Source organism: Microcebus murinus, chromosome 1 (assembly GCF_040939455.1).
Source record: "Microcebus murinus isolate Inina chromosome 1, M.murinus_Inina_mat1.0, whole genome shotgun sequence".
In the NCBI taxonomy this organism is placed as follows: domain Eukaryota; kingdom Metazoa; phylum Chordata; class Mammalia; order Primates; family Cheirogaleidae; genus Microcebus; species Microcebus murinus.
Window position 1 is genome coordinate 74,190,523 of NC_134104.1, and position 22,967 is coordinate 74,213,489.

The window sequence follows — 22,967 nt, forward strand, 5'->3', positions numbered from 1 at the left end:
CCAGTCTCTAGAACATGACAATAAACTGTTCTTTTTCTTATATGACCTATAGAAATGGTTTAAAATTGTTCTATTAACTTATGCCACACTGAGAATAAATTTCTTGAGCTTTCTTAAAATTCAAAGAGTGTTTTGGTTAGGAATTGACCACTAAATTGTAAACTATGGGAAGGCAGGAATCCCATCTTTCTCATCTGTATCCTCATGCTTTCACAAAGCAGATCTTCAATAATTTGTTGCATGAATCAAGTAAACTATTCTAGCCTTATCTGACAATGGGGTTGTGTCATTAACTATATTTTATATCTGGATGGGCATGCCTCCCTTTCCCAGACGAAAGAGATCACTATAAAATATTGCTGCCATTTTTATTAGATACTGAAATGTCACTTTAAAAATAACTTTAGAATTTTCTAAAACACTTTGATATCTTTCTACCCTAGAATATACATACAATTATACTATCAGATAAAATCTGAGCCTCATAAAGCAATGAAAGAAGAGCCAATCATTTATATATAAGAGGGACTGACAAAATGACCAACTTTGGCCTATAAGCTAATAATGGTTGTTACATTTTTAAATATAGGGAGGAAGGAAATATTTTCAAACAAATAACATTTTGTGACATCTGAAAATTATAGGAGTTTCAAATTCCAGGGCCCATAAATAAAGTTTAATTGTAACAGTCACTCTCATTCATTTATGCATTGTCTATTGCTGTTTTAGTGCTACAATTGCATTTCAGAGCTGAGTTGTTACAAGAGACCATATGGACCACAAAGCCTAAAATATTTATTACCAGTGCTTTACATGAAAAAAAAAGGTAGCCAATCTCTGTGTTAGCTGGTCAGACTTTTTCCTATTAACTGGTGGAAAAAAATAGGAAACAGTAACACAGAGCAAATAGTTCAGCTGATACTGTTACTGTGTCATTCTTCTGGGGTCATTTTGACTGAGTCAAACTTTTCCAGAGTGAACAGAAGGCAATTTGAGAAAATATCTTAATGCTATAACATACATATCTAGGAGAAGGTACTTATCCCCTCTGGGTCTGTATGTGGTGATTACAGGTCTCTGTTTCTTTGATCCCTGTTGTATAATTTTCTAAGAACTAAATCATTTTGCACTTAAATATATTAACATATATTTCCATCTGATTTTCCAAAGAGTTCATATGGTTGGCAATGGGAATTGTGTCTGCAACCGTGAGTTCTAATTTTCCTTTGAATACTCTGTGTTCCCAAGGAACCACTTGATTAAACTTTCTGCTCAGACTTACATATAACACCATATAATTACAATTTGCAAAACTTTCATGCTGAAAGTAAATGGTGAGATCCCTCCTGGCCAAAAAGGGTTTTAGATGCTCAAGTAGCTTAACATCCTTTGAAGGGAGAGCATGCTTCTTTTCTACCCCTCTGCTGCCAACCCCACCCTGTAGCCAACAGGTGTTCAGAGGATGCCTCCGCTGGCAGGAGAGACACATTCCAGCCTCCTCAACTGCATTTATGTTAATTAAAAAAGAGAATAACAAGCCCTCTTTATTACCTTTTCCATACCTAATGCCCTATAACAGCTCAGAACACATCAGAAATGATCCATTATTTATTGTTCATTTGCCTTTTTGGTGTACAAGATAATCTTTGCCTCAGGTGAGATAGTTTTTAATTTCATTTCTTATTTTTCCTGAAGAGAAATGTTGAATGTTTGGATTACTCTAAAGGGCTCAAAATGTATATATTTTACATTTATCTACAGAGACTCTGGCAATACTTCCAGCACACATATAATATCTTAATTAAACTAACAAGTGACTATTCCTAACCACAGAAAAGTAAATATAAACAGAGTTCCGATTGGCCAGGCTTCCATCCTTTCATAAGCGCTACTCTATTCTTATTAGTCATGAAACAACATCATTAAAGATCCAAGAGTCAAGGTAAAACTTAACATATAAACAGGTCATATGTATATGGTAATATGTTTGCAAATTCTGGCTTAATTTATGTAACACAATGTATTACTAGAAAACAATCTAAAGCAGGTATGCTAAACTGTGGCTAGATGATGCTACCTTGTCCTTCTGTACTCAGATATTTTCTTAAGCATGCACTAGGTCTTAGCACCTTTCTCAACACAACACACAAACAAGTCACTTTACACTTTATGATGAAACCTATTTGCTATCCCTAGTACATAATGGTACTTCCAAAAGTGGATTGTGTACATCCCAGGAGATGTGTAAGATGATCCACTGGGATAGGGAAAGATTTTTTTTAAATATACCCATTATTACTTGAATACAGCATGTACTCAAAATTGTTTTATTGATAGACGTGTATGGATCAGAAAAAAATAGAACTCAGTGTGAGTTTCTTTGTAACTCACCAGAAATGGTTTGAATTCAATTTCAGAACACAGGTGGAACTCCTAAGGAAAGTTTATAAGGCACATAAAAAAATTGAAATTGAAAAAGGACTGCCACACCAGCTCATCTCAATCTATTTTTTTTCATCTCAATCTACTGTAGTCCACTGCCTCACATCATTATTGCCCATCAATCACCCCATTACTGACACCAATAAACAGTCACCCTTGCTCATGCCTCCTAAAATGACAAGCTGACAGTCAATACACTCACTGTTTCTGAAGTAAGTGCTGGTGCTGCTGCTGCTGCTGTTGCCTGTATGTTTCAATTGTGTGCTGAGGAAGGTACTGCATGAGTTCCAGGGATTCTTTGATCTTCAACAGCATTTCATAAGTCTCACGGCCCCTCACCTATGTAAGTGAGCAGAAGGAAAGAGAGGGAAAAATGAAAAACTGTCGAACTGTTAGAAGCACAGTCAATCTCTATATTCATGGATTCTGTATTTGCAAATTTACCTACTTGCTAACATTTATTTGTAACATGAAAATCAATACTCCTGGTGTTTTTGTGGCTATCTGCAGATGTGTGTAGAGTGACAAAATATTTGAGTCGCCTGTGCAAGTTCCCAGCTGAAGTCAAACAAGGAGATGCTCTGTTTTCTTATTTCAGCTCTCCTGGTATAAACCTGAGTTATTTTCATGTTCTATCTGGTGCAGTACAGTTCACAATGTTGTGCTTTTTCTGGGTAATTTCACTATTTAAAATTACACCCACATATAGTGCTGAAGTTCTATCTAGTATTTCTAAGTGCAAGAAGACCATGATGTGCCTTACAGAGAAAACATGTGTGTTAGATAAGCTTCATGTAGGCATGAGTTACAGTGCTATTGGCCATGATTTCAATGTTAATAAGTCAACAGTATCAGTATAAATTAAATAATGTCTTCAAACAGAAACACACATAAAACAAGATTATATGTTGATCTGTTGACAAAATGTTGTGACCAGAGCTCAAAGGAACCTAGTCCTGCATTTCTCTTAGGAGCAATGGTTCTGTATTGAGTAACAGTTTTTGCAGTGCTTTTATAAAACATTACCAACATTTAAAAAATGAGAATTGACCATAACTATATCTAGTAGGACAAAAGTTTTCAGCTGGTATAAAATGTGTTTCTATCTTTAAGAAGGTCTCTTAAAGCTTTAAGAAATATGAGCAAGGTCAAACTAGGGTGAGGCAAATCGACACTTAGGGCATATGCATGGCCCTGAGAGTTAGTGCCTATTTACAATTTCCACAGTAGGCACTACACCTGCCTCTCCCCACCCTGAATATGAAAGGCAGAATTTGTCAGAATTCTGAAATGGAAAGATGTTTCTACTTTTTGTTGGGCTCCTACTCATCCCAGCTCTGGAGTCCCTTCTCTGAGAAGTTGTTGCTGACCTTACTCTTCAAGCCTACATCTTTGGTCCTTTCTCTGTGCTTCCACAGCTCTATGTCTACCTAGTTCTAGGGAAGCATTTATTATATTACCTTATAACTGTGTCTTCAGTAGAAGGCAAGCTCTTGTGTCCTACTGATCTCTAAATGCTCCCAGTCTAGCATATTTGCCACTCAACAAACACCAACTAAATACATGCTAACTTAACAGAGTTATCACCCCCCCACACAAACTTTAGTTTGGCTAAATACTTCACTAAACTTAAGATTAACTCATTATAGGGGTACCTTCTTCATTAGTACAAACTGAAATTTTAAAATAGCTTTTCAAGTAGTTTCTATCTCCTTAGCTGAAAACATATTGAGTCTTTTGAAATATTTAGTATATCAGGGTAATGTTTTACTTAAAGGTCACTAGTTGGTTTCCATATGTATCTTGAGAAGCAAGACACTGAGAGTCTCAGCTAACTCACTGTCTGATTAGTCTATTGGCAATCTATTTCCCTGAAGGTCAGGGCCCAAAGAAGATGGGGAAGAAGGTAGGGCACACCCAAACCTGTTTAGTTGCTTTAGTTCAATCCCAGGGAGGTGGCTCATAGTCAAATCTCCTGGCCCTGTCAGCCCATATCTTATGTCACTTTAGATGGCATCAAGGGCTATACTGGTCACCAAAACTTCACTGCCACTCTCAATAGCAAATATCTAAGGGAATAAGAATTCAACTAACTACAACTATAGTCTAATAAAGTGACCTCATTTGTGACCTCAAGGGGGCTAATGTTGCTTGTAGAAAAAAATGAGATTCTTACATAATTGGGCAAAGCCTCCTGGCCATTTATGTATACATTTATCCTTTGTTATATGCAGGGGATTGAATCCAGGACCCTTCCCTGCCCCACTGGCCCCCCAGATATGAAAACTCTCAGATGGTCAAATCCCTTATATAAAATGGTATAGCATTTGTATGTAATGTATGCACGTCCTCTGTATACTTTACCTCTAGATTATATATAATACCTGATACAATGTAAGTGCTATATAAAGAGTTGTCATACTGTATTGTTTTTGTATTTGTATTTTTTATTATGTTATTTATTATTATATTGTATTGTTCTTTAAAATAACATTTTATGTTGGTTTTTTTTCAAGTATTAACACTTATGATCTGCAAAAGTATTGGTTGAGTCTGCAGATGTGGAACCTACAGATAGGGAGGGCCAACTGTAATGGAGGATTCTGCCTTGCTTGGCTTTCTTTATACCACTCGCTGAAAGAAATCACAGTCAACTCTATAATTGCTGTATTATCAACTTTGTGAACTCTTTATGACAAAATTTTTGGCCTAAATTGGTATGGCCATGCTGTCTAGCATAATCTTATCATTCTCCAATAATGAAGTACAAATTAATTTTAAATATTTGGGTAGAAAAAGTTCTATTAGGAGGGTGATTTCAACTGGGTGGGGGGGTAAGTATAGAAGCTCACACTATTATTCCAGAACTGTAGCAGGAAAGGATAATTTCCTAAATTTTCAAAACATATATTATTTCTGTTTTATAACACTAGCCTCCTCTCAACAACCGTATGGACTGAATGTGTGTGTCCCTCCAAAATTCATAAGTTGAAATCCTAATCCCCAATGTTATGTCATTAGGAGGTGGGGCCTTTTAGAAGGTCATGAGGGTGGAGCCTTCTTGAATTATATTAGTGCCCTTATAAAAAAAGACCCTAGAGACCTCTCAAACCCTTTCCATTATATGAGGATATAAAGAGAAGATGGTAGTTCGCAACTTCAAAGAGCCCTCACCAGAAACCAACCAGGCTGGCACTTTAATCTCAGACTTTCAGCTTCTAAAACTGTGCAAAAATAAATTTCTGTCATTTATAAGCCACCTAGTCTATGGTACTTTACTGCAGCAGTCTCAACTGACGAAGACATCACCTTTCCCGTTTCCACAGATAACTAGAAGGTGACCATATAGTAAAAGATCACTTAAAGAAGGTTAACATGAAGCAACCATGAACACCCCCAAGGGAGACTCACTGGTAAGTATAACAGTTCATCATCTGGGGATCTTCGTTTCTTGATGGATGTCATCTGGATACCATGTGTGTTCTGACGAAAAGCTGGTGGAGGAAAAATGTAAGTTATCCTAGGAACATTTCTGAAGAAATTACACATACTAAACATATTAAATATGTATTTGATATCTTTAATAATTGAATGTTAATATCAGTAAGATTTACTAATGCATATTAAACAGACAGTAGCACCAGCAACACCTGTGAGATTAAAGATTCTAGTCCTAAGTGCCCATTTAATTGGTGACAATTGATTTCACATTGAGTGTGATCCTAGCAATAAAGAGGTAGGGGGAAGATGGGAAAGAATAAATTAAAGAATGAAGTCAAAGATGATGAGAATCAGTCTTTGGCTTAAGTAATGCTACAAGAAACCACATGTATTCCTGATGTGTGTCTGTGAGCAGCCATTAAAAAAAGAGATAAACTGGTTTTGCATTTTAATTTTCAGATTATTCATCTTCCAAGGAAGTAATGCAAGTTGTAGAAGCTGTTTTGCCAATGGCAAAATTAGGGAATTAATGAGTGATACATTCTTAAGGTTTCCCACATTAGAAACCACATTCAGGATATAAATTTAGAGATGATCCTTCTACCAAAATTTAGTTAATATGTCTTATTGAAAGTCATTAATTTGTAGGTAACTGGAGTGATTAGGGAATGAGCTTAGGAACTAGGCTACCATGCAGACTCAAGAGTAAAATTATAACAGAGATAGATAGATATGTATATGTGTGTACATGCATAAAATTTTTAACATATATATGAATTTCTGAGGAATGATCAGAACAGGAAAAGCATATCATACCAAATAGTTAAAAGCTGATGGTGATGGGTTCTCCCACAAATTATAATATAATTTCTATTTCTTCTGGATAGTAATCAATACTAAGATTAAATCCTTTTTCAAAAATAAGCCATAGTGTAGTATACTTTAAACCCTTGTTGAAGTGATATCAGGCTTATTCAAGGGACCTTCTAGAATTAAATTTTGCCACAAGAAGCACAGGGGATCAGTGTTTTTCAAACTTTGTAAGTGAAGTCCTAGGACTCTGTGGAGGTGAACTTCATCAGCAAGGGGAAGTTGAAGGTAAAGCTTGGAGCTACAGACAACTCCCAAATCCCATTCTCTTCAACTGGAGCAGCTCTGCTTTATTTTGAATTGTAGGTCCCTTGAAATATTGCATTTTTGAAAAGCATTGACTGATTAAAATACAAGTTTGAAAACACCTGATGATGTAACTGATGCCCCCAAGAAGGTCATACATGTAAAGACTCCATGAAACCTAGATGCATACTCTGTAGACTGTGTTTGATGAAATACACCCCAAATCTTCCTGTTCTCATAGAGACATGAGGTGAACAGATGCTATTTTCAGCCCTAACACTAATAACGAAAAGATAAATTGGTACCAACAGGCTAAGACACTGGTTTTAAAACTGTAGCTACAATCACCAGGAAGGTTTAATAAACACCAATACTGTGCCTCACACACCAAGTTCCTGATACAGAAATCTCACAATGGTTATTTGCCTTTATAAAGCTGGATTATAAACCTGGGGTCCATTTAAATACTGTACCTAATACCATTGGTTCTGGGGCCTCAAGTCATACTTTCTGCTAAAGCTCATGGGTCTTATCATGCAGATTCTCCAATATCACCCCATGCCCCAACATCTAGAAAGAACTCAACCCTACCCCATTTGGCCACTACATCTACTTACGGCGCTTCGTACCATCACCATTCTTTGTGCTATCCGAAACTTGCTGCTTTCTGATGCTGTCTTCATCTGCCTTCCTGTCTCTTCCTGGGCAAGCACAGATCCTGGCCTCAAAGCAACGTCGGCCCAGGACTTGCCCACTACGAATTAGGAAAAAAAATGGGATGAAGGGTTAAATTCAAAGACTTTTAAAGGTCTCCTGGAGTTCTCCCATTTCCATTTCCAACATTGACCATCACCTGTGCACCATCGCCCCCACCAGCTCAGCCATGGCTGCTTTGAGGATGGATGCCAAAGCACTCAGCAGAACACAAAAGTGCTTACATGCCACAAGCAATATTAGTAAATAACATTCCATTTTTTCTGCAAAGAACCTCCAAGCCATTAGCTGAACAGCTGTATTTAGCTACATATTCTGAAGGAAACTTGAGTTAAGCCAGTGGATGTCTCAGGATAAAATCCCCTTAGGCAGCCCAGACTTATTCAAAGAAACTGTCAAATGCCTTGGGGGCCACATGAAAATAAACACTGTCTAATCAGAAACAATTCCAGTCAAATGTCAAGAATTCAGGTATGAAGCCACTTGCACACCTTCCCAGCTCTTTTTTCCTCCCTCTACCCACCCTCATTTGTCTCTGCTTTCTTAGATCTTTTATGTAAGTGTTTACAGCAAGGATTTAAAGTACAAAGGACAAAATCAAGGGTAGCTCGCTGCTATACATGCCAAGTTAATGATAAAGCAGACACAATTTCACTTTGCCCTCTCTCTGCCCATGATTTTTTGGAGAACGACAGTTCTACATATGCCACTTACTCTCTGGTTTCCAGAGTAACAATGATTAAAATTGGACGACGGTTCATTCCTCCAACACAACTGCTGTTACACATGAAATTGTACAAGACTGTCGTGAATTCAGTGCCAACCTAAGCACAGGGGGAAAAATTCTGTTAACAATGGCTTGAACTGATCCTCTTCCTTTTCAATTCTTCCCTTTATTTAAGGCATTCCTATTCTGAAGTGATATGCTTCCTTCTAGAAAGGCCAACTTTGAAACTCATGATAGATTTTTCTTTGCCTTGCCTCCTGGGAAGCTTAAAACTGATTTTTGCAACATTGGACATGATGTTAGGTAAGACAGGCTGTAACTGATTTTTGATACTGTTCATTTGCAAGCTGGTCCATATCACCAAATTCAAATAGGCTACACTACATATAGAATATCACTGAAAAGAGAAAGCTGGAAAAAGTTACCAAAACAGTAGCAATGCTCCAAGGATATTTTCCCTATGTGGATAAAATACTATGACATAGATTTGAATATATACTTCTGTTAATAACACTCTGGAGTTCAAAACATTCTCAGAATTAAATAATCTGGTCCAAAGTGCACATTTATGGGTAAGACAGCTGAAGCCCAGAGAGGGAGAGTCACATGGCAAAGGTCCACATAGCAAGATAGCAAACCAAAGAACTTTGGGTTCCCTACTACCACAAGACTCCAGTTTACATAATAGATTTACAAATCTGCCATCTGTTCATTCAAACTTTAAGAGATTCCTCTTAAGCTATCCCACTGACTGACTAGTGTAAAAATACTTGCATCCATTCCCGTTTTACATCCACTCCTAGTGCAATTGCAAGCTGGATAAAACAATGCCATGTATAAGCCCAGTTCAATTATTATCTGCCCTTAAAATGGGAACATGGGCACAGAGCCATGTTACCCAGTTAATTCGGTATATATTTCGGAGCTTTGAAGGAAAGGCATGTGGAGAATAGGGAGAAAAGAAATACAAAAAATGTTACATATTTGCTAGAAACACTCCCTGTTGCTGAAACTAATGCTCTCTCAAGATTGCCCATTCTCTCCTCTCCCTTTTTTTCTTGCTATCTCTCTCTATATATACACATGTGAGTGTGTGTGTGTGTGTGTGTGTTTGTATATTTTTATTTATTTATTTGTTTTTTACCTGGGGTGGCTCATAAGGTACCAGCACACTCTGTCTTCCTGTGATGGGGTCTTCTACATATTGGGCATGGCTGTTCCCTTCTACACGAATCAAATGACTAGGAGGGGCAATCTGTCCTGCAGAATAGAAAAAGACAAAATAATTCCTTACCTTCAAAATAAAGAAAACAAAATGAAACTTCATGGACAGAATGTTGGTGGCCAAAGAAATGGTACATGTAGTAAAGGAAATATACATCCTTGAAAAAGGAGAAGATCCTATTGCCAGATATCTAATATAATGCATGGAGGTATCTCAACCTTTATAGAAACAGAAAGAGCTGGAATGCTCATCTATATTTAAGAGAACAGTCCTATGCTTTGCAGTTTAAGGTTAGCAAGTCAAGCTTTTACAGAGCTCAATAACTATATCTTTGACTCATCCATGGAGAGCATTTTGATAGCTTCCATGGAAAATGGAAGGAAAAAGGGCAAGTTAATAAAAAACAAAAAAACTCCAGAAAAACAGTTCAACTCTTAAAAATGTTGTCTGGAAGTCTGACCAACAAGGATACTAATTAAGCAGAAGATAGCAAGGCTATGACTTTCACTTTGCTTATTTTTTTCTCCTCATCCATTTTTAAATCTTGCTTTGGTTATAATGATAAGAAACTTGCTGGCTTTACTTTTCTGAAGGAGTCCCAGGTTGGAGACAATAAAAGACAAGTAGGTTTTAAAAAGAACTTAGGCAAAGTCTTACAGAATTTTGATACACAAAAAAGGAAGATGCTCTAGGAATTGGGATTCATAAAGCTTTAGGCCATGTAGTTCTGTTACACACACAAAAAAGTCAATAAAAGTAAAAAGCTAAATGTATCATGATGTTCTCTGCAGCATCATCTATTACGGTAAAAACTAAAAACAACTGTAAGTCCAAAAATGAGAAAACAGTTTAAAAATATTATCATCTTGATGGGACACAGTTAGGTAAACTGATAATGGAGCCTATCTATGTGGGATATTGTTTATGGCATATTGTTGTGATACACAAGACAGAAATGTATGGATGATGTCATGTAGACAAGGACTAGGAATTAATGTGTAAAAAAAAGTAGGGTTAAGAAGATTTTAACTTTATTTTCTACTTTAAAATTTCTATCCATTCTCTTTCTTCCTCTGTTAATTTTCTCTACAATTTATTATATTCTCTGTATTTATATATTCTATTTACCAATCTTTATGTTTTTAGTATTTTCCCTATAAAGTACCCTAACTTCCAACCCCTCCTTCATTCTCATCATTCTTTTATGATTCCTTATGCTTTCCCCTATCTTACTTTCCACTTTTCAGTATTTTCTACTTAGTCTCCCTTCATGGAACCATTATAACAAATTTAAGGGAATCTTTGAAAATAGTGATTCCTTCTCCAAAGCTGTTGGATCTGAGAGTCAGAAGCTAGGGCATGGCATATTCATGGACATAGAGCTTAAATGTGACCCTCGAGATACCTGCTCCCCTGACTCCCACTCTTTCATTTGACTATTCCCCTCTGTGGCTGGGGAACCTGTAGCCTTAGGGCCACATGTAGCCTTCTGGATCCTTGAGTGCAGCCTTTTGACTGAAACCAAATTTTACGGAACAAATCCTTGATTTGTTTTGTGAAGTTTGGATTTGGTTGAGGAACCACATTTGGGGATCTGGAGGCCACATGTGGCCCTAAGGCCACAGGTTCCCCAGCCCTGTGTGGTTGAGTCCTCTAGTCTCTCTCGGAAAGAAGCTAAAGCTGAATAGCAGATCCTGGGTCAAGAAGAACAGCTACCATGTTGTTCTCCTTACACTCTCTCATTTACAAAAGGAAAGAAGCAGTAGGGAGTAGACCAATCCAGGTAGTCCAGGTCATCTAGTAATCACTAATGTTAAATTAAATAGTTCAACCACTGTGAAAGTCACAGATTTACTTATCATTATTTTTGGACACTGTCAACCAAAAACACAGACTGAGCTGCAATCAGACTGCAGAAGTCTGAACCACGTAGGCAGGTTCCAAACAAAAATACCCACAGGATCTTTACCTTCAAGGAACTTTATTGAACAGTTACAGATTCCAATGCTCCTTACCCTCATTGAATTCACGGCTCAGCTCATGGTTGGGGCACCGTTTTACCACCTCGGTGACATGCTCAGCTTTCTTGTAGACGGGCATGGCGCGAATGACGGCGCCCTGAGGAGGTGGGGTCATCACCTTGATCTGGATGGGGCATGTCTTCGCAATTTGGCAGTACAGTTTCTTCAGTTCAGTAGAATACTGCTTAGAGATGGGGCCAGAGTGGAGGGAAAGAGACAACCGAGAGGAGATATTGTTACATTCCAAATCAGAACATTGAAAATATATCCACATTTTATAGCCTTTATAGCTCATGTTTGTCACTGGCTACTACATATATGATATATGGCAATCTTACTAGAGGAAGTCATATTCATTAATCAAATGCATAATTTTTTGCTATTGTACTTAAAATCCTATGTTTACAAAAGGTTTTATATTATCAAAGCACATTTATGCCATTATTTTCTGTTAGTTAATATCTTCTCTGTAGGATGAAGAAACTGAGGCTCAGAGGGGGTTTAAATGATTAATACCATGAGTAGCTTCATAGATAACCAGAAACTAAATGGAAAAACAGTGTTTTCACATATTGAGTAATATTAAACAATAAATCACAGAGACAGCATTCTGCTTAGCAGATTATAATTAATCCAGCCTTTAAAATATTCTAGAGAGACTCATACGAGTTAGGGTTCATGAAATTTTTTTTTTAAATGGAATATCCAGCAGAGATTGGAGAGATTTAACCTGAGGTTAACCAGCTTGAGAACTGCAAAGCAAGAGCTCTCCCAAACTATTGCATGAATCTTCTAAATGGTCTGAGCGTAAGGGAATGCAGGAGCTAGAATAGACCTTTCAGTCCTGTACTCCTCCAAATAACTGGCCTAATGTAACACAGCTAATCATAGCAGAGAAAGAATCCAGATACACATCTTTTCACTCACAAATGAGTGAAACTTTTCCTGCCCACTCTTCCGTCTTCAGGGAGAGAAAGTTCATTGGTGGTTAGTTGGTTGTAGAGTTGGCAAAATAGGGTAGAGAAAAGCATGAGACCTAGAACCAAATAGAAAAAAAAAAGGTCCTATCCTGTGTTGCTTCCTCTTCCTCACCTCTGAACAGAAAAGCAAGTCTTCATTCTAATCCTTACACCTCTGTTCTCGGGGTCAATGCCCCATCACTCTATTCCTGCTCTCTCAGATGCTGAGGCAAAACCACCCAGGCACTGGGATTGCTGGCCAAGAGTGGGGCACCTAGTAACACTTATCCAAACAAAGGGTAAACACACACACAGGTTGCAATCCTAAGTTGGCAGCAACATCCTTCCAGGGCAAAGACACAGGGGAGCCAGAGCCAGAGTGGCAAACAGATTCATTATTGAAATGTCCCACCCCAACTCTCTCTGAAAGCTAATACCCCACCAAAATCCATGTTTTAAATGACTGTTTTATCTCTTCCTTTTGAAATATAACACTTATTTAAATGATCTTTTCTTTTCTCCCAAGTATTTCAGTATACGAAATTTTTAGTTAAAAATTTCCCAATGCCAGAATAGTATTGCAAAATCAGCCCTCCATGCCCACAGGCCATGGATTAAACACAGCAAGAGGATTTTACGTAGCTTGAAGAAATAGGAATCATGCCAAGATTCTACCACAAAAATAAAATTTTACTTGGGAAACGCTGGATAAACTCTAGATGGATATTTCTGCTCTTGTGTTTTTAACCAATGACTTTACAAACATTCTTTTAGAACATATTAAGGACTCATTTTCATTGAGAATGCCAAAAGAATAAGCATATCCATTTGTGTTTTTGTTAGGAGATATATAATACGTAATCTAAACATGAATTTCATAAGGTGACCCTTAGGAAAGATGACTGAAAAATACGCCTGTCAGCTAACACCTGAAGGCAAATAAGGCATCCTTCCAAGTATGTAAAGATTGCAAAAATGAAGGGTAAGTATTCAAAGTAGGACAGTTTCTGAAGAGAAACATTCCATTTCAATAATTAATATACTATAAATCAAGCTTGCCAGACTAAAGCATAAAAGCACTAAGAATAAGGCTAAACATCATCAAGTATTGACCCTCACTCATTCTCACAGATGGGGGTGCATAATCTAATTTCTGAGTTTAAATAATAATAAAAATAGCTTCATCATTGACTGAATTCCTTTGTAAGAAATTTAATCTTCACACACCGCTATGAGGAAGGCATTACAGGTATACAATCTCTTATCTGAAACCCCTGGGGCCAGAAGTTTCAGAATCCGGAATTGTTTGGATTTTTGAAAGGGAGCAAAGTTCATATAGCATATATTATCAGCACTTCCAGCAGAATTTAGGGCAGCACCCCATGATCAAACATTAACATTTCTGCAGAAATCACAAATAATTCACACTGACTGGGAAATGACTGTTAAGCCTCATCGGTTGGGCTGGGTTTCACCTCCAAATGAGTAGGCCACAAACTTAGAAACTAAAAACAAAACCATACCAACTTTTATTTCTTAGAGCTCTTTGAATTTCAGAATTGCAGATAACAGACAGTAGACCTGTACTATTGTCCCTATTTTATAGATAAGAAAGCTAGGGCACAGAAAGGTCTTGTCTGAAGTCACACAGAAGAGACGCTTAGCAACTAGAACACGAGTCTGTCCACATCCTGGAGCAAGTGTCTCTTCTCTGCTCCCTTAACTCAGCCATATGAATTTCTGTTCTCTTACATTTTTCTAATTTCCAACAAAGTGGCTCTTTTCTGAATCAAGTTAAAATGTATACAATCTTCTCTAACATTAAACTGGAGCTCAAAAGTGGTCTACTTAATATCAACAATTTCATTTTACTTATTTCTCAGTCTAATGTTTGCTCATTTAATTGTAGGGAGAAGAAGCAAGAGATAGAATTGAAAAAACTTTGGGCTAGGAGAAAGCTGACCTGGACTCTTGTACTAGCTCAGCTGTCTGTCGGTACTTCTATCATGGCTCTGGGGATTTCGAGAATAAGGTCCTGCTCCTTAACATGGTTTATTAAGGACTTTATAAGGCCCTTTGTATTCTGGCCCTATCTCTCTCTCTGATTCCTCCACACACCCACCCCCCCTCCACATTATCTACTCCATGGTCTACGCATACAAATTCTTTAATGCCTCAAACAAAATATACATTCATCACCCACAATTCAAAGTGCAATTCCCTGTCTGGTACACTTTTATTTTTCCTCTATTCTCCACACCATGCAAGGACAATTCAGATGTCACTTTTCAGCTAGGACTGTATCTGGTACTGTAGACAGTATTTTCCAATTTTAGTGATGAGAGTTTCATATTTGAGTAAATCAAAATATCTGACTACAGCCAAGATGCATTATGTTTATTGCTTTTGGTTAAACTACCAGGCCTGCCATTTATTAATAATAACTAGAGGGGCTGAAGTGGTCTGGCAGAATTGCTTGTTTACAAAGCCAAGTCTCTGCTATTTTATTTGCTTCATTGTTTGCAAATTGGTTCTGTGATGACCTTTAATATTTTTTTCCAGTACTAAATTTAGTCCCCTTGGCCTATATTGTATTAACAATTCCTGAGATCTGCCTATTTCTCTTATTCCTTATCAGTGAGCACTATCATCTTCTCCAATTTCCCAGGCTTTTGCAAGATCGCAAAAATGGGAATCTGATCTACACCAAGATTTTTAAATACCCTAATGATTCAAGTCAGCAAAGACTAAAAATTTGAACACATATGGCCTCTTCTAATGTCTCTCTATATATAATTTTTAAAAGTCACCTCTAAATTGATCCCTAACATTGATGAGATTCTTTAATTCTAAGACCTAACTTATCCTTTTTGTGCGGGTTTTTTTGTTTTGTTTTATGTGGTATATTTTTCTATAAAGCACATCAATTTTTAAGTGTACAAGTTGATGACTTGACAAATGCACACAGTTGTGTAACCACTACTATAATCAAATCAAAATATAGAATATTCCCAGTCTCCCCGACTCCCTGTTATCATTATCTTTAGCTCTTTGCAGTTAATCCCCTCCTCAATACCTGGTCGCAGGAAATCATGTACCAGCTTTCTCTCACTATAGTTTTTTTTTTTTTTTTTTTTTAGGCCCATTCATGTACTTGTAAAACTATAGTTTTATCTTTACAGAATTTTGCATAATTGGGAAAATAAAGTGTATAAGCTTATGCGTAATGCTTTTGAGACTTATGCATGCTTTTTCATGTATCAGCATTCTATTTTATCTTTGAGTGGAATTCCATTATTTATCAATTCAATCATTTCCAATTTTTCTCTACATGAAAAAACTACTATGAACATTTATGTACAAATATTTGTGAGAGCATACATTTTTATTTTCCTTGAATAGATATCTAGGATGTATGATTGCTGGGTAAGTATATATTTAACTTTTTAAGAAAATGCCAAATTGTTTTATAAAGAGGCTGTGCTATTTTACCTTGACACTTGGCAATATATGAGGGCTTCACATCCTTGCCAACACTTGGATTTTTTTTTTTTAATTTATGCAATCCTAGTATGTATGTAGTAGGACTCATTGTGGTTTAACAATTCTCTGATGATTAATGATTTTGAGCATCTTTTCATATACTTTTAAAATTTATATTTACATATAATAAAACTATATTACATTCATTCTGTATTATTTTATATACTTATATGCTATTCTTTTTTTGAAATATCTATTCTAATGTTTTGTACTTTTTTAAGTTTAAATTTTAAAAACTTATAGACTTTTCCCCCTGTTGTTATACAGAAGTTCCAGTTTTTAAGTGTTATTTTATTTTTGATTGACACATACTAATATATATATAGTAATAGGGTACAATGTGATGTTTTGATATATGTCTACACTGCATAATAATCAAATCAGGGTAATTAGCATATTCATCACTTTAAACATTTATCATTTCTTTGTGGTGAGAACATTCAAAATCTTCTCTTCTAGCTATTTCGAAATATACAAAGCATTATTGTTAACTATAATATTACCCTACTATGCAATAGAACACCAAAAATATTCCTCCCCTCTAACTGTAATATTGTGCCCATTGACCCACATACATTTCCCCATTATCGCCCTTCCCCTCCCCCCTCCTCCCCCGGCCAGTCTCTGGTAACCACAAGTCTACTCTCAACTCATATGAGACCAACTTTTTTTTTTTTTTTTGAGACAGAGTCTCACTTTGTTGCCCAGGCTAGAGTGAGTGCCGTGGCGTCAGCCTAGCTCACAGCAACCTCAAACTCCTGGGCTCAAGTGATCCTTCTGCCTCAGCCTCCCGGGTAGCTGGGACTACAGGCATGCGCCACCATGCCCGGCTAATTTTATATATATATATCAGTTGACCAATTAATTTCTTTCTATTTATAGTAGAGACGGGGTCTCACTCTTGCTCAGGCTGGTTTTGAACTCCTGACCTTGAGCAATCCGCCCGCCTCGGCCTCCCAAGAGCTAGGATTACAGGCGTGAGCCACAGCGCCCGGCCGAGACCAACTTTTTATATTCCATGAGTGAGATCAGTGTGCAGTATTTGTCTTGCTGTACCTGGCTTGGTTCACATAACATAATGTCCTTCATGTTCACCCATGTTGTTGCAAATGACAAGATTTCATTCATTTTTATGGCTAAATAGTATTCTATTGTGTGTATCTGTGTCTGTGTGTGTCTGTGTGTGTGTATTACATTTTCTTTATCCATTCGTCCATTGATAGAAACTTAGGTTGATTTTATATCTTGGCTATTGTGACTAGTGCTACAATAAACATAGGAGTGCAAATATCTCCTTGATATATTGTTTTCATTTTCTTTGGATATATACCTGGTAGGGGGATTACTGGATCATATGGCAGTTTTATTTTTAATTTTTTGAGGAACCTCCATACTGTTTTCCATAATGGCTGTACTAATTTACTGTCTCACTAAAAGTATGTGAGGGTTCCTTTTTTCCCACATCTTCACCAACACTTATCTTTGTCTTTTTGATAACAGAAATTCTAACTCCAGTGAAGTGATATTGTGGTTGACCAGTGATGCTGAGTAATTTGAGTAATATCTGAAGTATTTATTTTGGGTGTTCTATCAGTCCTCATATCCAATATAACAAAAGATAATACTTACATTACTGAGAAACAATTCTTTCTCTAAGTCTTCTGATTGTTTCATGGGTTCCATTTCTAGCTCAAATTTATTTTCCCCCTTGAATTTTTCTTTACCATTCTAAATAGATATGATTATTGCTGCCCCCAGGATTCTCATAGCTCTAGGTAGGTTTCTCCTACTTATCGGTATTAAATAAAGAATTCAGTTGATTTTTATACCTAAAAATAAAACCATCTATAGCTAAGAATATTTTTGATTATGCAAGCCCATTCTATTAAATTTCTAGTAGCTCTCTGGATGGATAGCAAACATTTCTAACTTCATATTTGAAGGTATAAAGTATCTGGCCCTATAGTGTTTTCACTACAAGAAGCGGTCATAAAGGATTAAAAACTTATCAACTTCTTCCCAAGTTTTCTTTTTCTACAATCTGCCTTTTATTCATAACAACATATGCACATAGAAATTCTGGAAATAATGACATTCCCCTTACTCTGACATACACACCATTAACATTTTAGACCTTTTTGTGTGTGTACTCTCTCTCACACACATGTACACACACACATGCATATACATTCCTTTATGCAAACTGAGGACATATCACAAAAAGTTTGATATCTTTTCTTATATACAATTTAACATATTATGAGCATGTTCACATTTAAAAACATGATTTTTAAGTGGTTGCTGTTATAATATTTAAAAAGGATATACCATGATTTATGTAATCATACCTTTCTTATATGGTATAAATTTTACTCCATTTTAAAAATAACACTGTATAGCACATTTTAGTACCTAAATCAGCTTGAGATGCATCTCTTAAAATAGGAAAATTGAGACAATGCATATTTTAGTGTTGTAGAAAATCCCCAGACCAATCTGAATTTTCTTCCTTTAATTTAAGTAAGCTACTTATTTCTCTACAGTTTCTTCTAGGATTTTATCTTTGTTTAAAAATAAAGTGATAATGTTTCTAAATGTGTCTTTTTTTAAGTGAAATTACTATACTTGGAAATTGGTGGGCACTTTAACATACTTAAACTCAATGCAATAACTTTTTTCTTTTTTTTTTAAATTATATTTATGTTCCATCTGCTGGTATTAATTTCTAGGAGTGTAAGTTTTACTTTAGACCCCATTTTATATCCATGATACATTTTATGTACTCAAACGCTAATCTTTAGTATCTTTTCCTTTTGTTTACATTCTGCGAAAGCTTTTCAAGTTTGTTCTCCATACCATGCATATGGTTTTCTATATTTAATACTATTCTATAAATAATACTTTTAATTCTTCTGTATTTCCAATTTCCTTCCTTATTTAATCTATATCCGTTTTAGTAGTCATCTTTTCATCTCAGCCTATTATAGGTTTATAATTTTCTTCTCCAACTTCATATAATGTTTATATTTCATTGATTTGTACTGAAGCAATCTTCTAAACATTTCTCCTACTTCTTAGAATGCTTTCTTTGATTCTCTAAAATGATATTTCCCTAAAGATAGGGTTTTATTTTTAATATAGGCTCTTAATTTGCTTTTGTTGTTTTCCATGAATGTAGCAAGCTATAACCAGGGCTAGTATTTGCACCTTTCATTTCTCTTTAGCATTTTTCAATTCAGTTTTATCAGGTTTTTAAGTAATAAAATCTCTATAGGATTCTGATTCTGTCAATGGCGTGAGTGCCCAGCATTTTTCTAGAATTCATAATATTTTAGTGGAAACTTAGGAGTGACTACACTAAAAGTTGCTCTTCAGTTGATATTATAAACTAGAAATTTCAGATCTATTTTTTCCCCATTTGTACATCATTCAATAATTATCTAACAAAGATTTGCTGAACACATACTATACAATGCTAGATCCTCATTCTGTACTGGGGAAAGAGAAAAATACAATTTAAAAACCCTGGAATGCAGGATTTTATGCACCCTCACTACCTAGGATGGTACTTTAAATATAAAATAAATTGAGAGAAAAAAAATCACTCAATCTTTATCCTCAAGTTGCTCACAATATGGAGGTAGAGTGAAGCATAAACAACCAAAATACACTGGGTATAGTAAAGCTATATGAAAAGTTTTACTGGATTACAGAAATACAATGATTAACTATCAGATAATAAATCTGATATTTATTGAGCATGTACTATATTCAAGGCTTTGTTTTAGGGTTGGAAATTCAGTATTGAACGAAAGCAAAGACCATGCTCTAAAGGTGCTAACATTCTATAATAGACAAGTAAATATTATGCCAGATGATGATAAGTGCCATAAGAAAAAGTAAATCAATATAAATTTAAAGGTGACAGAGAGTCAGGAGCCAGAAGCTGGGGGTGGGGGTGGGGTGTAGCATAAGGAGAATATTATTTTACTCAAGATTGTTAGGGAAGGATTCTTTGATAAGATGATATTTATGACAAAGCCTGGAAAAGGTGATGGCTAGGCCAGGCATATACCTGGGGAAGTAGTGTTCCATGTACCAGAGAGAGCAAGTGCTAAGGTCCTAGGTATGTATGCCTGCTACCAAGGCCCGAGTATCTGGAGAGCAGTAGGCAAAGGCTACAGTGGTAGGGGTGAGACTCAAGATGAGAGAGAACAGGGAGCTGAGATCATGCCAGGCCTTATAGGGCAGGATGGGACTTGAGTTTCCTTGAGTTGTTAGATAGGAATCAACCAGAGAGGTTCGAGCAAGTGATGTGATCTTATTTTCCTTTTAATAAGATCATGTTAGCTGTTATGTAAAGCACAGACTTTATGAAATCAAGATGGAAAGAGAGGTTTCAGTCAGAAGGCTACCGCAAATAATCCAAGGGACAGATGAGAGTGACTTGGAGCAGCAGTGGAAGTGATGAAAAGCTCCCAGACTTCCTGATGGGTTGTCTGGGGATAAGAGAGAAAGAGAAAAGCAAATGTATTCAGCTCAAGTAGAAAATAAAATTTTCATAGAGGTAGTGATATTTGAACTAGGCCTTAAAGGAGAAGTTATCACTGACCAACTGGAATGTACATCCAAGAAAGGAGGAAGGGAGAGACAAGAGGCAAACAGCTGGCTTCCTATGAAGAGAGAACATTATGAGTTTAAAAAAGCAAAGAGAGGCTAACCGCAGATGAAATACAGATGGACTGGGAGGGAAGGAAGGAAGAGAAGGGGTAGACCAGAAAGCAATAAGGCTAAGCTAGGTAGGCACTTACCAGATTCTGAGGAGTCTTTGGTGTCACACAAACCATTAGACTCTCTCAGCAGGCAAAGAAGAGTCACCAACAATTGTAAGGCAGAGGAAAGACCTAATCAGCTCTATGCATTCAGAAACACAAAGCTTGCAGGAGCAAGGCTGGAACAAAGTGGGAAGAAGGGAGACTGACCAGGAGCTATTCAGGCAAGAAATGAGAATTGCCTAACCAGGGCAGAAGAAATGAAAGGAAATGAAAAGAGATGGGAGGCACTCTTTGGACTTATGAAAATGCAGCCTTCTCATTTTTGTCATGAAAGATAGGCATGGAAGTACCAAAACATACCAAGAAATGTTATCCCTTAAAATAAAAGATGTTTCCAAAATTAACATCAATTATTTGCTCATCTGTTTTCTAAAATCAAAGCAGAACAAATGAGTTGGTTTCAAGATAGGGCTCCCAATATTGAACAGTCAATTGGAAAGTGGCTTCGTCATTGGACTCGTGAACAAACAGAGAAAAGAAAGGATAGTTTAATTCTGGATGAATAAAACAAGACAAAATAGCATGAGGTAACACTGGAATTAGTAAGCCAATTTTGTTGTGAAGAAGGAAAGGGTTCAGTTCTCAGAGCCAACAGCAACAGGAAATGGACTCTTGTCCAAGACCAACAATTGTGGGCAACATTTACTGAACTAGAAGCCAAAAAATCAGATTTAAATTCTGCCTTGTCTTTTTATTCCCCGTGTCTTTAGGTAGTCACTTCACCTTTTACAAATATGAAATGAAAAAAATTATAATTCATATTTCTTAGGGGGGAAGGAAAATCATGGATATGAAAATCCTTAGTCAGCTGCAAAGACCAATACAAAAGTCATACATTATGGTTATATTGCCCATATTTCTATGATCCTCCACATAGAGTGTTTAATGTAGCTTAAGTAATTTTGAGAGCACTGGGAAAACAGTATTTCAACCTGGTGAGAAAATGGTTGTTGCCAGATAATAAAAGTCTGAAGTTTGAATATTAATCATTTATAATGAATCACACAGTTCATATTTATCTGCTAGTAATCACCAAGTTATAAACCATGTTAAATTATTAGATTCATTTATTAAAAGAAAATGAATTTTGCTTATTAACTTCCATACATTTTAATATACATCCATATATCCATAATTATATGTAATATAATTTTGTGGCCTTAAAATTTATCTAAATTATACTGTCCTAAGTTCATCCTTAGCAATCTATTTTCACTTCCTATGCTTTCAAGATTTATTGTGCTCTTATATACAGATATATTTCATTCATTTGAATATTTAGAAGGAGGGGAATTATATAGAATGGAGGAGGACCTTTCTTTCATCTATAATATTTCACTTAAAAAAAACTTTAAGCAACATGGGAAAACATTAACATTTTGGTAGATACTCATATTTCTTAATTTACTTATATTTTTTTATGTCTGAAATATTTCTCAATTGAGATTTTTAATAAATAGATTTACCATGTGTGGTACCAATCTGTAAAATTATTGCATACCTATGATTTTAGAAGACAGGCAATATAGAAATAAGATATTACAACCCAGAAGAAACATTATAGCATGTTTTGTCCAAACCTTCTTCTCTCCTTAATTTTCAGATATAAAACTGAGGCACAGAGAGGTGAAGTTTATTTATTAATTCAACAAATATTTATCGAGTACTTGGTTCCTGTCAGGCTCTGTCCTGGGTACCAGGAAACCAGAAGTATTCCTTATCCCAAGGGAGTTGGTCTAAAGGAAGCACTAACATTAAAAAAAATTGTTTCTAAAACTGTGACACATGTTCTCAAAAAAATAAAGAAAAAAAAAAAAAGCAAAGGGAGAGGAGACAAAACCTAGGAATCTACCTAGTTTGGAAGATCAGGAGGGCATCCCTGAAAAAAAGATTTCTAAAGGTTTCATGACTAAATCTAGGCAATGAGAGAGTGAACTCAGATTT

At 36.1% G+C, this 22,967-nt stretch overlaps 1 protein-coding gene across 6 annotated transcripts in view; it reads right to left on the bottom strand.

Moving 5' to 3' along the window:
• Positions 1–22,967, bottom strand: part of TP63 (tumor protein p63) — a 208,829-nt gene that overhangs the window by 20,149 nt on the left and 165,713 nt on the right. For 5 of the 6 annotated variants that reach the window (XM_012745184.3, XM_012745180.3, XM_012745186.2 and 2 more), the window contains 6 exons: positions 11,681–11,867; positions 9,585–9,700; positions 8,428–8,537; positions 7,617–7,753; positions 5,854–5,936; positions 2,645–2,781 (listed from right to left, as the gene is read on the bottom strand). In XM_012745184.3, coding sequence (XP_012600638.1) covers positions 2,645–2,781; positions 5,854–5,936; positions 7,617–7,753; positions 8,428–8,537; positions 9,585–9,700; positions 11,681–11,867 — 770 coding nt within the window. The remainder of the gene's footprint in view (positions 1–2,644; positions 2,782–5,853; positions 5,937–7,616; positions 7,754–8,427; positions 8,538–9,584; positions 9,701–11,680; positions 11,868–22,967) is intronic. The other variant, XM_012745183.2, reaches the window with a different exon arrangement.